Source organism: Ascaphus truei, chromosome 1 (genome assembly GCF_040206685.1).
Source record: "Ascaphus truei isolate aAscTru1 chromosome 1, aAscTru1.hap1, whole genome shotgun sequence".
Taxonomy (NCBI): domain Eukaryota; kingdom Metazoa; phylum Chordata; class Amphibia; order Anura; family Ascaphidae; genus Ascaphus; species Ascaphus truei.
Window position 1 is genome coordinate 141,606,845 of NC_134483.1, and position 15,727 is coordinate 141,622,571.

The following is a 15,727-nucleotide window of genomic DNA, read 5'->3' on the forward strand; positions in this document are numbered from 1 at the left end:
TCAAAACAACCCATATTTCCTTTTACAAATAGCATGATTTGTAAAGATGTAGTTGTGGGATTTCAAATGGTTCCTTTCAGAATGTATATCCTTGGGCTGTTGTGCAGGACAAAACACTTACTGTTTAATGATGTTTAACCTGTTGCTTTTGTTTTCTTAACACTTTGAAGGCGTTAATCAAAAACAATTGCCTTGTAACACAAGCAATGGCTATGACAACACCTTGTATTACTACAATCCTAAATTCACAAAGGAAACAAAGTTCAAAGATGCCATGGACTAAAGATGTGTGTTTTCAGCATAAAGCAAAAAAAGACCCAGCCTTCTTCTCATAGCTCCATCATACAGTGCTGATTGTTCTACTCACAAAGGCCTTTTTAATCGGAACACTCTTGTACAGACTTCTATGCACTTTTGTAGGGAGCTGTCCAAATAGACCCCAATGATTATTCTGAAAAACAGTACAAATCATTATAGGGGGTAGTTCATTTTACGATTATTTCTGTTTAGCAAAGGTCAAATTGCTTTGTATGAATGACTTTCTTTTTAAAAGTACCTTCACTCTTATCCATGGTCATTTTTCGTTCAACAAATGTACGTACTTAGGGGTAGATCCTCAGAAGTTTGCTATTTTTTTAACATTAAGTTGTCTCATTTTAATGTATCCACATCCGTAACGCATATCCTTACAGCTGCTACTGTTCAGCACCTTAGCTGCCAACAGAGATCCTCAGACCTTCGTTACTGTTAACTTTATGCAAATAACGCAACAATATTTAGCACCTGCTGAAAACTGCCCCTAAGCTACGATTATACCTAAACTGCAGGGCGGCAGTACGGTCCTGTGATGTCACCGCTGCGATCCGGCAAGTTGAACTGTAGTCAGGAAGCAGCCACAGGAGACAGGGAGGCGTGGCCATAAGCGGTTCGTCCTCATTGGCTGAACCGTTCACGTGATGCGGCCATCGCCTGCCAGGAACTAATTCCCCTGTCTCCTCTCCAGTCTGCCGCCCGGCAGTTCCAGGTGGCACGCATGACGCTTGAGGTAAGTTTACCTCAATTTGATTAATGCATTTTGTTTTTGCGCCGTGTCATGCGACTCCTCCGGCATTGTTTGGTACAATCATGGCCTAACTCTCTTCTAAAGTTTGAAGACCATGGCATTATTTCAACAAATAGCCTAAAATCTTTCATTGCAAAATTTGTAAACATGTAATGAAAACGAAGGTGTTTGATAATATTGAGGGCACAACAACATTCAATAATATACTGTCTTTCATCACATGCAACACTGACTTTAGAATTTACATGTTAATTTATGGGTGCAACAAAAGATATGTAAGTCTTACTACAAGACCTTTCAAGATTCACATTATAGAGCATATGAGACTGAATTTGAAAAAAGACGACATCCATCCAGTCTCTAAACATTTAAGTATGTGTCAATCAGGGGCACTCATACATTTCAAATGTATTGCCATTGAGTATATTAAAATACATAAAAGGTGGGGATAGAATTAACGCTTTATATAAAAGAGAAGCATTTTGGATCTTTATGTTAGATACACTTATACCTAAGGGGTTAAATTCAGAATGGGATCTTAAATATTTTTTGTAACCGGTATTGTATACTGTAAGTTGCAGATAAATTGACCATTCAATGAATTATATATACACACACTGTGGTATAATTCCAACTCTAATGTTATTATACATTTGATTCGATGGGTTTATATGTATCTATTTTTAGTGACCAATTACAAATATTGTTTGGTTACATTTTGATTTAGATAATATGGACCCATTTCTCCACCTTCCATCAATAAATATTTATTGGGTTGTTCCTGATTTGATGCTGCTTTAGTAATTGCATTACCTTTTGTTATGATTCATGCTATGTGTATATGTAGATTCTTTTCAATTGCCAAACTAGTGTACTGTATGTGGTGATTTTAACATCCTGTGTGGACACCAATGAGTTAACTAAAGTGACAAGCAGCTTAAGTGTACTTTCTAACAAAATATATACTTATGACTTTTTATGTTGATATTTGACAAGTAGTCTATATTTTTGGATATAACATAGTGGCAGCTTAGATTGTATCAAGAATTTTCTGTTACATTAACTATTTAGTTACACTTGGCTTGTTTTGTTGACTGGTGTTTTGCTTTTTGCTGTTTTTTACATATCTATCATCATTAACGAATTCATAAACTCATTCCATAATATGTTAAATATAGATTATTGTGCACTACTGGGCATTTCCTTTTTGTGAATAGCTAACCAGCATGGCCATTAATTATCATGTTTATTTTTTGATAAATATCAACTTTGCTTTAAGTCTGTGTGAGCCTTTATTTCATGCTACTGTATAATGTGTTTTTTCTAGTCGTTTCTCTCTTTTTTGTATCCTCTTTTTCTTATACTCTAACAACACATTTATGATTTTTGTGTTTCTTTATTGTGAATTTAATTAAATATAGTTGCATTTAATTAGATAATTATTTAAGATGTTACAAACTACCCTTGTGGCAATGTCTGATAGACTCTCACAGACATTAGAATCACCTATCTATGACATTTTTTTATTGTATTTGTTTATTCTTATCAGATGTTTCTGATCGTTAAGGAGGGGTATAAATACTATGTTTGTTACTTACCCCTTTATACTCCAGGAGATAGCGCCTTATGGGCGTGAAACGCGTGGGAGATTTTTTTGTGTTGTTTGCATATGTGTTACTTGTTTTTTAGTATGTGACATGACATTTTTTTTATTTTTGTATCAAACCCAATGAGATTTCATTTTTCAGGTGCTTGCAGTCCCACCAGTCTTTTTGCTGCTTCATTGCATCACTTTCCAATTGGAGCGACGCCTGTAGGCACTACCTATCCATTGATACACAGACATCTCTACTGCGCATGAGCGGTTGAAGACACGCCAGCGGGACTGGAAATGGTACACCACGGGAGCAGCTGAAGCACCCTACTGTTATTATATTAGGCATCTGGGAGGAACTTCCAAACCGGGTTGTCCCTCTGAGGTAATACATATCCTTTTTGGTTCATCCTACTGGTTGTTTTTCCTCTCCCCTATACTGCCTTTTCTCTGTGATTCCTGCAAATCAGCACCACCTTTATATCTTCACAGGATCGTGTATGATTATGCCTTCAGTTAACCCAGTTATAGTTATTCACTATTGACATAATCTGTTTACTTTACACGCCAGTCTTGGAGCTTAAATAGGCTCATTCAAGTATTGTATTTTTAAGTTGTTGACTAATAAAGTTCAAACTCAATAAAAGTTCTGCCAAAAATTACACAATACTGTGTACAGTATATATTTATTTTGGTCAAATTTAAGATCATTGCCCTTACAGTACAATATTTTGCATACATCTTAAAATGTTAAAAACAATATATTGTTTACACTTCTAAATATCGTAAGTGTATAAATTAAGTTGAGGGACAGTAATTTTCATAGGAATAGAAAAGCTAAAACAAAGAGTTAATGCTATAAGGATAGAAGATTCAAGATAATTATTAGACAGTGGATGCATGCAACATCCTCACAAGGGAGTTGGCAGGGGAGGGAAATACAGTAAATGTATTTAGAATTTCTTGGAGCAGAAAACAGGAAACACAAAAGAGCAGGAAAAAATAGATGATATAAAGTTTACAGTAAGTAAGGAAAATTGACAGAATAGAGGGCACACTGGTCCTTCCTTGTTATCAGTTTGTAAAGGATGCAATCAAAGAGAACTCGATTTTTAATATGCATGTAAGTAATTAACTACTAGATCAGGGGCGCGCAAACTTTTTTGGCGGTGCCTTCCTGACTTACCTCCTCCGTTGGCCACCCCCGATCGTGTGACGTCACGTGACCCACGGCGTCATTTGACATCGTTACCAGGGCAACCGTGACGTCACATGACCCAGCGGTGTCATTTAATGCCGCGCTGCCATGGTCACGCGTCCTGAAGCAGGCAGAATCCCGGTAACTAGAGGTTGCAGTGGCCTTGCACGGTCCCCCGGCTTTTCATTTAAATGCCTTGGGGAAAAGAGCGGGACCTCTGCAACCGCCCACGCCCCCCCAAAAAAATCTCGGGCCCCCATTTTGCGCACCGCTGTACTAGATAACAGTCTCTGTGTAAAATGTAAAAGCAGATATTTAAATCAAGTGAACTAAATTTGAAATACGATTTTTTTTTTTGGACAGACTAACAGCTCTGAGTGAGATTCGTTGGTTGTATCGGTCAATGAATAAGTGTAATAAGTGAAAACTAGGCACACAATAGAAGTTGTCTAATATCTTACATTAAATTGAACTCATTTTAAGCGCCGATAGACACACTGCTATCACTAGACTGCATCTTCTGGACTGCTTGATGGAATTAGTACAATAACACAATTTACATTCAACACATGCTCATGGTTTAAATATGTCGCATGAAATGATTACTGCATGTTTGTTGAATGTAAACTGTGCCATTGTACAGTGCACACAGTATATATGTGTGTTGTTAAAGCAGAAATCCCCCATTTATTTTTGTGTTTTTTCTTATGTGAACGGGTGGCTCCTTTGCATTAGAACCAGTCTATTCTCTGGCCCAGGGACTCGTCGGTTTCAGAGAAGATGCCTTCCAGTTATAGACTACATTTCCATAAGATGGATTGCTAGAAAACCATTCGTACAGGTTAAATGTGCAAATGACCAGTGGTTGAAGCAGCTTTAAAATGGGATGGTGCTGTGTCTGACTTTAAGAAATTAAGTCACAAGGGCAAAGCTTTCTTGAGCTTAATTTAGTTAAACAAATATACCACATTTCGTTGTAAAATAGAAAGAGATACAGCAATCTCTCTAAAATAAATTTCCCTTTTAAAAAAAAGATAAAGAAGTGGTTTTCCTACTAGCACAGCTACTCCGGGCACCAATCTCAGATGTACAAGGGAACAATCTCAAAGGCAAAACACATGATATAAATGTACTGTGCAGTTATCACACACGTCACGTTTCCAGTGCTACTCATTTCTAGTTTGCCTACAGTATATCATTAGTAAACTGCAATGTGACCACACCCGAGACCATAATACGATAGAGTCCCCGCCTCCCTCCCCCCAATCTAACAGGCCACTCCTCACAATTCAGACTCCCAAAAGTGTTTCCAAGACATTGATTTGTGTGTTCGGCAAAAGTGGGTCCAGCCCCTTAGAGACAGCAAGCTGAGCTACGCCTACATGCAAAGCAGCTCTGCCTCTTATTACCCTCCCCTCCTGGCCAGTGCTGACATCTACCTGCGCATCGTGGGTGACATGAGAAGCAGCTCCACGGTCACAGCAGCCTGTCTGTAAAGAAGGGGATTTCTCCCGAGAAGACGACATCTTGCGTCACTTGCACATTCACTATGGACCGCAGCAGTCCCAGCGCAAGCATCGGCTGCAGACCCCTCCTGCCCCCAGCGCCCCCTCCACATCTCCCCTCTCAGTCGGCCCTGCCCGTGCCCCCAGCGATGCCCATGCCTGCCTCGTTCCTGCGACCCCCTACTCTGCTGCTGAGAGCCGCAGCCGCAGCCGCAGCATCCGCCTGCGCACCGAGGCTTCCTGGGTCTCTAGACAGGGGAGGTGGGAGTGCTCAGTACCCGCGGACCCCTAAGTGCGCCCGATGCCGCAACCACGGCGTGGTGTCCGCGCTGAAGGGGCACAAGCGCTTTTGCCGGTGGAGGGACTGCTCCTGTGCCAAGTGCACCCTGATCGCGGAGAGGCAGCGGGTGATGGCAGCGCAGGTGGCGCTCAGGAGGCAACAGGCGCAGGAGGAGAGCGAGGTCAGAGGGGTGCAGCACTTCATGTACCCAGCGGCAGGCGAGGTCCCACAGCGCGGGCACAGGGCGCAGGCGCCCCCGGGCTTAAGCCAGGAGGGTAATAAAGGTGAGTACTGTATGTCAAGGCGATGCATGGATGCAAATAACTGTGATCCTAGGGGTGGGCAATTCGTTAAATGCCACCGGCTACTAAGCTGTAGCAAAATATAGTTTCAAAAGCCACATTCAAGTACCACATTTAGCAAAGAAAAATTAAAAAGTCACTTTTTTTTTATGATTTGATCTTTATTTTTCTTTGATATTTTGGTGATTTTAGGACTGTACAAAACCCCCCCACATTTTTTGTACAAAGGGAAATCGAGGTGCTTTTACTGTTTTTAGGGTTTGTTAAAAGTGTTGACAATTATTAATACATTTAGTCATTTGTTTTGCTTTGGTTTTGCAGTCTTTGAAAACGCTGTTACATTGATTTGCAAGATTTATATGGAATAGCTATTTGTAACTGTAAGAGAGCTATGTCCCACAAATAAGAAAGAACCACAAATCCACTAAAAAACTATTTCTGTCTTGATTTCACCTCCTATTGACTTGTTTGGCTCCTAGAAATATCACTCTATAGATAGCAGAAAAAATTATATATGTATTCCAGAGTGGTTCGAGCGGAGCAGCGCCTCAAAGGAGCATGTTGGGGCATGAGATTTGCGCATTTTAAATGGAGATATATATATTATATATATATATATATATATATATATTATATGATGCATCATGGTAATTCTTTGAGCTACATTAAAAAAAACCTGCCAGGTCTAAGGTGGTGTAAACCTCTCTGGCTAAATCTGCAGAAAAAGTTGACTGCATTAAATAATATTGTTTGCATTGATGCACGATCCACCAAAATGTGTGGGGGGGGAGTGTGTGTATGTGGGGGGGGGGGAGTGTGTGTATGTGGGGGGAGTGTAAGTATGTGGGGGGGGAGTGTGCGTATGTGGGGGGGGGGAGTGTGTGTATGTGGGGGGGAGTGTGTGTGTATATGTATAAAATTATATATATATACATATACATATACACACACACACACACACACACACACACACCATATAATATTATTTCTTTAGAGAAAGGCCTTGTGTACTTACTATGCACCGTATTATTATACTATTTTTTACACAGCCGCTCGTCTTGCTAACATATATGTTAGCAAGACGAGCGGCTGTGCAAGAAAATAGTATAATAATACGGTGCATAGTAAGTACACAAGGCCTTTCTCTAAAGAAATAATAATATATGGAGTATATTATATATCATATTATTTAATCTTTTCCTAGAGAAATGCCTTATGTACTACTGTATGTGTACTTTTTTTTGTTAGCAAGACGAGCAGCTGTGCAAAAAAATAGTATAATAATACGGTGCATAGTAAGTACACAAGGCCTTTCACTAAAGAAATAATAATATATGGAGTATATTATATATCATATTATTTAATCTTTTCCTAGAGAAATACCTTATGTACTACTGTATGTATACTTTTTTTTGGCATACACTATCAGCTGGTCTTGCTAAAATAAATCATATGTACACTATGTTTATCTTTATATAGCACCCAAGGTGTCCTCTTGACAGAATAGACAATACAATGAGGAATTATAATACAATAAGTGCATCAAACAAAATCAGACAATAGGACAGAAAATCTTTGCGCCTGAGAGCTTACAATCTAAGAGACATATATTAGCCACTAGCCGTTTTGCAAAAAAATAGTATACCGTACATAGGGGTTTCCCTTAAAACAAACAAACGATACATACATACATACATACATACAGATACATACATGCAGAACTCACCTTTCGATAATCAAAGATTAATTTATTAATATCACCTGGCAAACAATGGGGAAAAAAGCGGCATCGTTTCGGACTATAAACAGTCCTTTATCCGCATTCATACAGGATTGTTTGTAGTCCGAAAACTTGCCTATTTTTTTTTACATTGTTTGCCATATGTTATTAATACATTTATTTTTTATTATCAAAAGGCGAGTGCTGTGGATTTCTCTTTTTCTATGTGTTATTTGGGACCATTGGTGATCCTGGCCCTTCTGAGTGCACCCTAGGAGAAAGCTAAGTATTTTTTCCATTTTATGGTTATTGAGTGCCCAGGCATAATTTTTTTTCTATATTCATATGTACACATACAATATATGTCATATTATTAAACGTTTTATTTAAGAAAGACCTTAAGTAAATGTTTTTTACACAAAATCTCTTGCAACAAAAAAATCATATCTATAAACGACAAAATGCTCCATGTAAACGTGTATCTATCTGCCTTCTTAAAAGTCAAACTATTGTATATCTCTACAGAATTACACAGTATTCATTTTACAATAATGTAGCAATTTGTTGCTATTTTTATCATTCTTTATCCAAGCTATGGTATCACTGTAATGCAGAGCATAGGGTTGATTTATCAAACTTTCTCAGCTGCAAAACTGGCACAATAGTGCAAAAAAGAAAACAACAAGAGACATTTTATTGTAAATAATTAGATAATTTGTTTTTATAAATACTTTCCTGTATTTTTACCCCAGTTTAAGAGGAAATAAAAAGCCTGCATCGTCTATTAATAGACCAGACATCGGTGGCAAAGTAGTAATAGTGTGTGTCTGCAAAACTGGTACAATATTAATGCTTATAGAAGAAATGGATTTATTAAAGAAACACATCTCAAATGATTAATTCAGTTCTGTGTGTTTACACAGTTTTACAGGTGTGAGACTTTCAAAACTTCCTCCAAGCCTGAAGTGTCTGATCTTTCTATTGCACAATATATTGAATTTCCCTCACAATTGTATCATATTGTTATAAGCTATTGCACTAAAAAGGTAGAGAAGGAATTCAATATCATTTTCCTTTCACATGTTTTCCTGATCATTTTTCTTTGTACATGACATAATATATGTATATCATAGCCATACTGTGGTAATGAACATTTCATAAAACTATAGAATGAAACATTCATGCTTAGTCAAATACATTTTTGGTTTGCAAAGCAACTTAATTCTGCACTAACACTATTAACAGACCTTTTGGGTTTTATGCCAACATTTTTGGTACATACAGTAGTACCATTTATATATGTGCATCCCATTTGTGTACACCAAAGTATTTGACTAATTCAATTTTTGTCGCTTAAGGCGAACATGGACGGAAAAAAGGTTAATACATTGGCGCTCACAAGCGCAATATAAATTGTGATTTCCATGCATTAACTTGCAAAGCTTATTACATAGGCTCCAGGATTCCTATTAATTTAAATTGGACTTTTTTTCCATTGATATATATTATTGATAGTTTTTAACTAGTGGAAAAAAACAACACAAGATTTAACAAACAAAAAATTGCAATTGGAAGCTACCTGATACATATTAGAGGACCTGTCATATCTAGTTCTAGTTGAATGACAAACATATGCAAGTAAAAATGTTTAAATGTGTTTGTCTTCTCCTTTTGCATCAACTAAAAGTTTTCTTTAACTGCCATGCATTTTGACAGACATTATTTAGAGCTGGTTGAGACGACTGCTTTATTTTATTTGGTTCTTTCTTTTATTGAGGTTATAAACAACATTTACATTTGTTTGTTTTATATAGTACAATAATGAGGGTTTCAATTGGAGGAGTTACATTTTGCATGATTTTGGGTAGATTTTAGGAATTGTGCATAGCTATGTACTGTAACAAGTCTTCATGTAAAAATAGTGGAATAAAAATCAGATAAAGTTCATGGTAACGTGTACAGTTCCCTAATTTATTAACACATTTATTCATGCTTTAAAACAATCATTATTTGTTTTTGCAGTGTTCACAAAGGAAATGGCTTAAACATTTAGGTGATTTTCCATTTAAGGCTTAGTTTGGAACATTGAGCTCTTATTTTAGATGCATTTTTTTAAAGACACGTAGAACTTTTGCCAAATAAAAATATTATTTACTAAGTGACTGTCCGAGTGGTCTGTGCCAATTTGTAAAACATCTTGGATTTAGCAAATCTTTCCATTACTGCATCCTGCAACATGTTAGTAGAAACTTAATTACCTATGTTTAATCACATATTATTATTCCTTTCTGAAGAGTTCATATTTTTGGGGTATATCAGTGTAAATATAATGTATATGTCTTGTGAAGCATTTGATTTTCAATACATCATAAACATTTTATCTTCTTTTAATTTAAGCATTTTCCCTGAAAACACTTGAAATTATAAAAATGATAAAGAATGCAAAAAGAACATTTGTGCACTTTGTTCCTTTTGGTTTTATCAACATAAACTGCAATGTGTTAAATCTTAAGTATTAGGCACACATTTATATACTCTACACGTTATGCAGTACTGATATTCTCATCTACTTTGTACCATGCATTAAAAGAGAAATGCAAATTCATATTTCGACATTCAAATTGCTTATTCAAATGTTTTTAATATTATTTTGATTTTTGAAGGATTATTTTTGTAATTAATTTAATTTACCTTTAAACATACTATTCATATAAACAGTTTCCAAGCATGGGCTGTAATTAGAATAATACATCTACATATGAAGATGGTTGTTTGGCATACTGTAAAAAAAAAAAAAACAATCTGTGGAGTAGTGGTGCTCAACTCCAGTTCTGAAGCCCCCACCCTCCCCTCAAACAGGTCAGGTTTTCAAGGTATCCCTGCTTCAGCACAGCATCTGATTGAGCTATCTCAGTCTAAGACTGAGAATCTGATTGAGCAACATGTGCTGAAGCAGGGAATGATGGATCCACCTGTACTGAAGCAGGGATATCCTGAAAACCTGACCTGTTGGGGGGCTTGGGGGCTGGACTTGAGCACCCCTGCTGTAGAGCATATTAACCAACTTCTCCCATTTCAGAATATAAGTCAATAATGAATATACAGTAGGTGATGGCTAAACGTGTGGCAGGATCCTAAAAAGCACAAAAAATAAGCAAAAACTGATATAATCATCCATCGCACAAGTAAAATAAATATTCGGCAAACACAAGGCTTTACATTCTCTTGGTGTCTTTCTTCCACTGAGACATTTAACAGTGCACCTGATGAAGGGGTATTGACCACCAAAATGTTGTTGTACAACTTTTGTGCTGTTAAATATCTCAGTCGAAGAAAGACACCAAGCGACATTTATTTTAAGTGTATGGCGGATGATTATATTGTGTTTTGCATGCTGTGTAAGAACAATGGAGGCACAGCATTCTGGGTTTCACACCATGGGTATCACCTTCCACACCCCCACACCCCACTTTCACTTTTTCAATCCAGATTTTGTCATGCTCTGTTTTGACTCACTGATTTTAATATTCTTATTACCCGGGAGTCAAAGTGTATTGGTTTTGACTACATTTTAAATTGGTATCTTGAACTACCTTTCTTGTTCTTGTCACATTAATATAGTCTTAGATGTCTGATGCACTTTGTTTAAAACGGCTGTGGTGTTCTACAGTGAAGCACAATACCACTACGTTTTATGACATCTCAAACACTATGATTACCCATTTTAAGTGCCCATTATTATTTAGAAATAAAACATAGATACATCTACAGTTTAAAGATATATAAATATAGATTTTATAATTGTGTGTAAGAGCTATGAAATGTATCTGTGTATAGCATCTTAATTTGAGTTAAAGGCAATTTATAAAGCCATACATTATTTTTTATTGAATAAACCAGGGACCACATGCAAAGAACTTTGGGTCCACAATTTTAAGTGTCAGGTATTTTGTCTGTAGTGTATAATTTCAAGTAGTTCCTTAATCTACCAAAGAGACCTGCAATGTATTGCAAAGTAATGCATTACAGCTCATACACTCCGCTTCAACAGTAAAGGAATTAGACTATGACCTTGGTTACGAGATATTCATGCTGATACATTTGGTTGTACTGTAAGTGCTACACAATAATTGAACATGCTTTTACAGATTCCATATTATGCTTATAATAATACTCTTGACAATTACTTGTTTTTGATAAAATATTAGAAAAATTACTTTTTGTTCTATTTTTTTTAACATGAAATAGGCAGTTTGACCAATTATTCCTTCAACGTTTGGAAGAAGAAATGTAAAATGTATTTATGCTGATTAAACCTTTATTTGTATTCTGTATTGTTTAAAATGCTTAATAAACAAAGTCATCATTCTTATTTTGTTTTCATACTTTGTAAAGTCATTATGCACCATTTAGAGCCCAATATCAATTTTAATTAAAAAGTGATAGTACAATATTTCAGATTTCACTTTCTTGGCATCTTTTCACTGTTTTTTTTTTTTTTTACATCATGATCTTTTAGATTTATCTTGTCATCTCTATAAAAACAAAACAACTAAAACAAGATACAAATAGCGATTTATTTTGCATATTATCTATCAGTTTAATTAATACCAACATATTTACTAGAGACACGAATGTTTCTTGACAAGTAGAAGAAATAAAACATACATTTACCTGAACTATTAAGTGTTACAATTCATCCCTGGCACGAGCATGAAGAAGCACTGACTATCAGGTGCCATTTAAAACCATCCAGATGTTTGCAGTTTGTTATTTTTAATGTGTTCATTCATGACTCTCAAAAAGCATATACAAATATTTAGACTGACTCCTGCATTACAGCGCAGCAGATCAGAGATTTATTAGCATATATATACAATTTTAAATGTATTTATGTTTATATCTAGCTCTATGTAGTATATGATACTCAGGAATGGACAAATTGATAACATTAAGTATTTCCTCAACGACTTCCTATTGTTCTAAAACCACTCCCCAAATCATGTGCCCATACAGGCAGTACCAAAGCAGAATAAACTATCATGATACTTTAACATAAATAACTTCAAATGCCTGGTAAAAGTCAGCATTTTTAATTTGGATTTAAAATATGTATGTATTTGCACATATGGTTAAATAATTTCCTAAGGTTAGAATACCATACATTGCGTACAGAAAATTTTAAAACAATTTCTCTGTAATAACCACTACTAGTTAAAATGTACTAAACACATGCCTGTAGGGTCGGATAATGAAATTACTTATAAGTAATGGAATTCTAAAATTCAAAACTGAATACAAAAAGGGTCAGACAGTAGTACAGAAGTAACTCCATGTCAAACCGTAATCTTGATTTTTTTTTTTTACATTTTATTCTCAGGCTTGGATGAAACAGCTGAAAATCATGACCCATACTATGGAAGAATAGCAAGATCAACTGTGCTTTCTCATTCTCTTCCACAATCATCTCCAGATGGCATTGGTAATGTAAGTCATGCGTTAAAGTTTTCAGGACCTACAACTTCAATCAAAGAAGATTCTGTTCAATCCCCTGGATCTGAGGAGAGATCAGAAGGTGCCGACAGTCCCAGATCACTGTCTTCTTCAGATTTGGAATCAGGAAATGAAAGTGAATGGCCGAATGTGCACAGTGCCTCTAGTTCTAAACTGCCAGTTGTGTCTTCTAGACATAGAGATCCCCTTGAGATCCTAAGCAAGGTCTTTCCAAACCACAAACAGAGCAACTTAGAAAGCATTATGAAGTATTGCAAAGGGGATGTGGTTCAAGCCATTGAACTGGTTTTAAATGGCAAAGAGCACAAACAAGATGTCAGGGACATTGAAAGCCCATCAGGATCAGAACTCAGTACCTTCACAAGAGATTCAACTTTCAGCATTACTGGCTTAGGTTTTGGTGCACTTGGCACAAAATCTGCCTTTTCTCCTCTGCACACAAATCCACCTTCTGCCGGAGGTGATACAAACATCTATGGCTTTAATCCCAGACTTGGGTTTACTCCATTGAGGTTGGCTTATTCCACTTCTAGCAGAGGACTACCTGGGTTTATATCACCCTACCTAACATCTGGGTTTGTTCCATCTTTTCCTTTGAGGCCTGGTATGGACTACTCATTCCCAGGAATGTTACGTGATGCCTCCTATTACCCACGTAAAGACTCTGTGAGCATAAGTGGACTTTACTCAAGGCTAAACCAAGAAAACCAGTAGTACTTTTAGCATTCATATAAAAACCCACAGTGGCCTTATCTGAGTTGATATAAAGTAGTTTGCAATGATGACAATTTGTAGTGACCATTTGTAGGTAATTAAAAACATTTAATTTTTATTCTTTTTATTGCTAGAAAAAAAATGTATTTCTTAAGATGAAACTAAAACATTTCATAGATAAATGCAATAAAATATTTCTTCTGGGTCTTCCATGTTGACTGCATTTATTATATTTTTTTAATGGGTACGCATGCATGCTGTAATGCACTTTAAGTGTAGAAAACCTGATTACAGTATATAAAAGACACTGACTGTCTGCTCAAGGAATAAGAATAATGTAGAATCTGCTTTGGCCCCCAGAATAAACTAAGAAGTTTGGTCTTTAAATTGATCCTCATGAAATATATGATTACTTTGTGAGTGCATGTGAGCCGAGTCTTGTTTAATAACTTTTGTTAGACGTACAGTATTCATTTTTGGAGATAGTGCAGAGACACAAGTGTACCTTAAAATTAGCAGTCTACCAAAGGTCAAAGCAACAATACAAGCACAATCATCATTGAAAACGTTCTGACAAAGGTGCAAAAATATTGTAATTGTGTCAAAAGATCAGGGTGAAAAATCAGACCACATCTTTCAGTGAAGAAGACAAATTCAAGTTTGAATCACTTCAAATCCATATTGTCTTGGGGAAAATGGTTGATTATAAAATGCATGAATAAACTGATAACAGTGTTTAGTGCCACTCAAAATAGCTGTACTAAACATTTCATCACTTGTTTTACTTTTCCTCATGACCATTTTAAAGCACCATGGGGATAAAAGTAGGCAATCGTGCTTTTAACTATTTGAATCTTGGTAATTACCACAGCTATAAGATAATGAGCCCAAACATCAAATAACTATGTCTTTGGGATTTATTTGTGACTATTCAAGTTATATAGTTTTTCAATTTGCAGTACTCCTTACTAATTTCAATACTACATTCAGCTGCTCTTCATCTTCCTTTTGTTTGACTTATTAAGAAATACTGCCATTGTTCTGATGGAGACATGGCTGGTATGAGTTTTCTGATAATATACTGTTACACATAATTCCCAGCTCATCTGTGTTACATATCAAACAAAAATATCTTTGCCACTTGGAACTGGGATCCTACACAAAAAGAAAAAAAATGCCAGAAGGAATTGTTATGAAAAAGGCTATGTGGGAGACAGATTTCCAAAACAAAAAGGGGAAGAGACGAGGCAAATTTAAAAAAAAATGCAAATTTCTCACTCTTAGTTAATGGAAAACAATAGCAGTAAAACAATTTTGATAAAATAAAAAATATTTAGAACCATGTATTAAAATTTTTTTATGATCTACAATTTAACCACTTGAGGGAATTAGAGTATAATGATAATGATAAAACACCTTGATAAAGTGCTTTGGCACGAAACGCGTAGGTGCGTTTCATCTAGCCTTACCATCTTGCCTGAGCTTGTAATAAATTGATCTCAGAATAAGAGTTGCCCTGGATTTTTAATTTATCTGAATTTTTGTCCGATTTTTGGCCTTTCTTTGCTGTGCTCTGCATTTCTCTACAGCTTCTATTTCCTAATTGTTTACCTGAGCATATGTTACTAATACTTGAACATTTGTTACATACAAATAATTCTCACATACATTTTATATCTTAACTTTAACCCCACAAAACATGTACAAGTTATCCCCTATCCATGTACCTCTATTTATATATATCAAACAGGATAGACAGATCATAAACAAATCTGAAGAGATGATAAAAAGAGAGAAAACTGAAAACATGTATTGTTAAAAATAATAACAATAAAGG

The 15,727-nt window shown here is 36.0% G+C and overlaps 1 protein-coding gene across 1 annotated transcript; it reads left to right on the forward strand.

The window, feature by feature from the left end:
• Positions 1–5,232: 5,232 nt before the first annotated feature.
• On the forward strand, positions 5,233–14,111 carry DMRTA1 (DMRT like family A1). The gene is made up of 2 exons (XM_075595357.1): positions 5,233–5,924; positions 13,043–14,111. Exons 1-2 carry the CDS (start codon positions 5,405–5,407, stop codon positions 13,888–13,890), a joined length of 1,368 nt encoding a protein of 455 aa, XP_075451472.1. The 5' UTR covers positions 5,233–5,404; the 3' UTR covers positions 13,891–14,111.
• Positions 14,112–15,727: the final 1,616 nt, after the last annotated feature.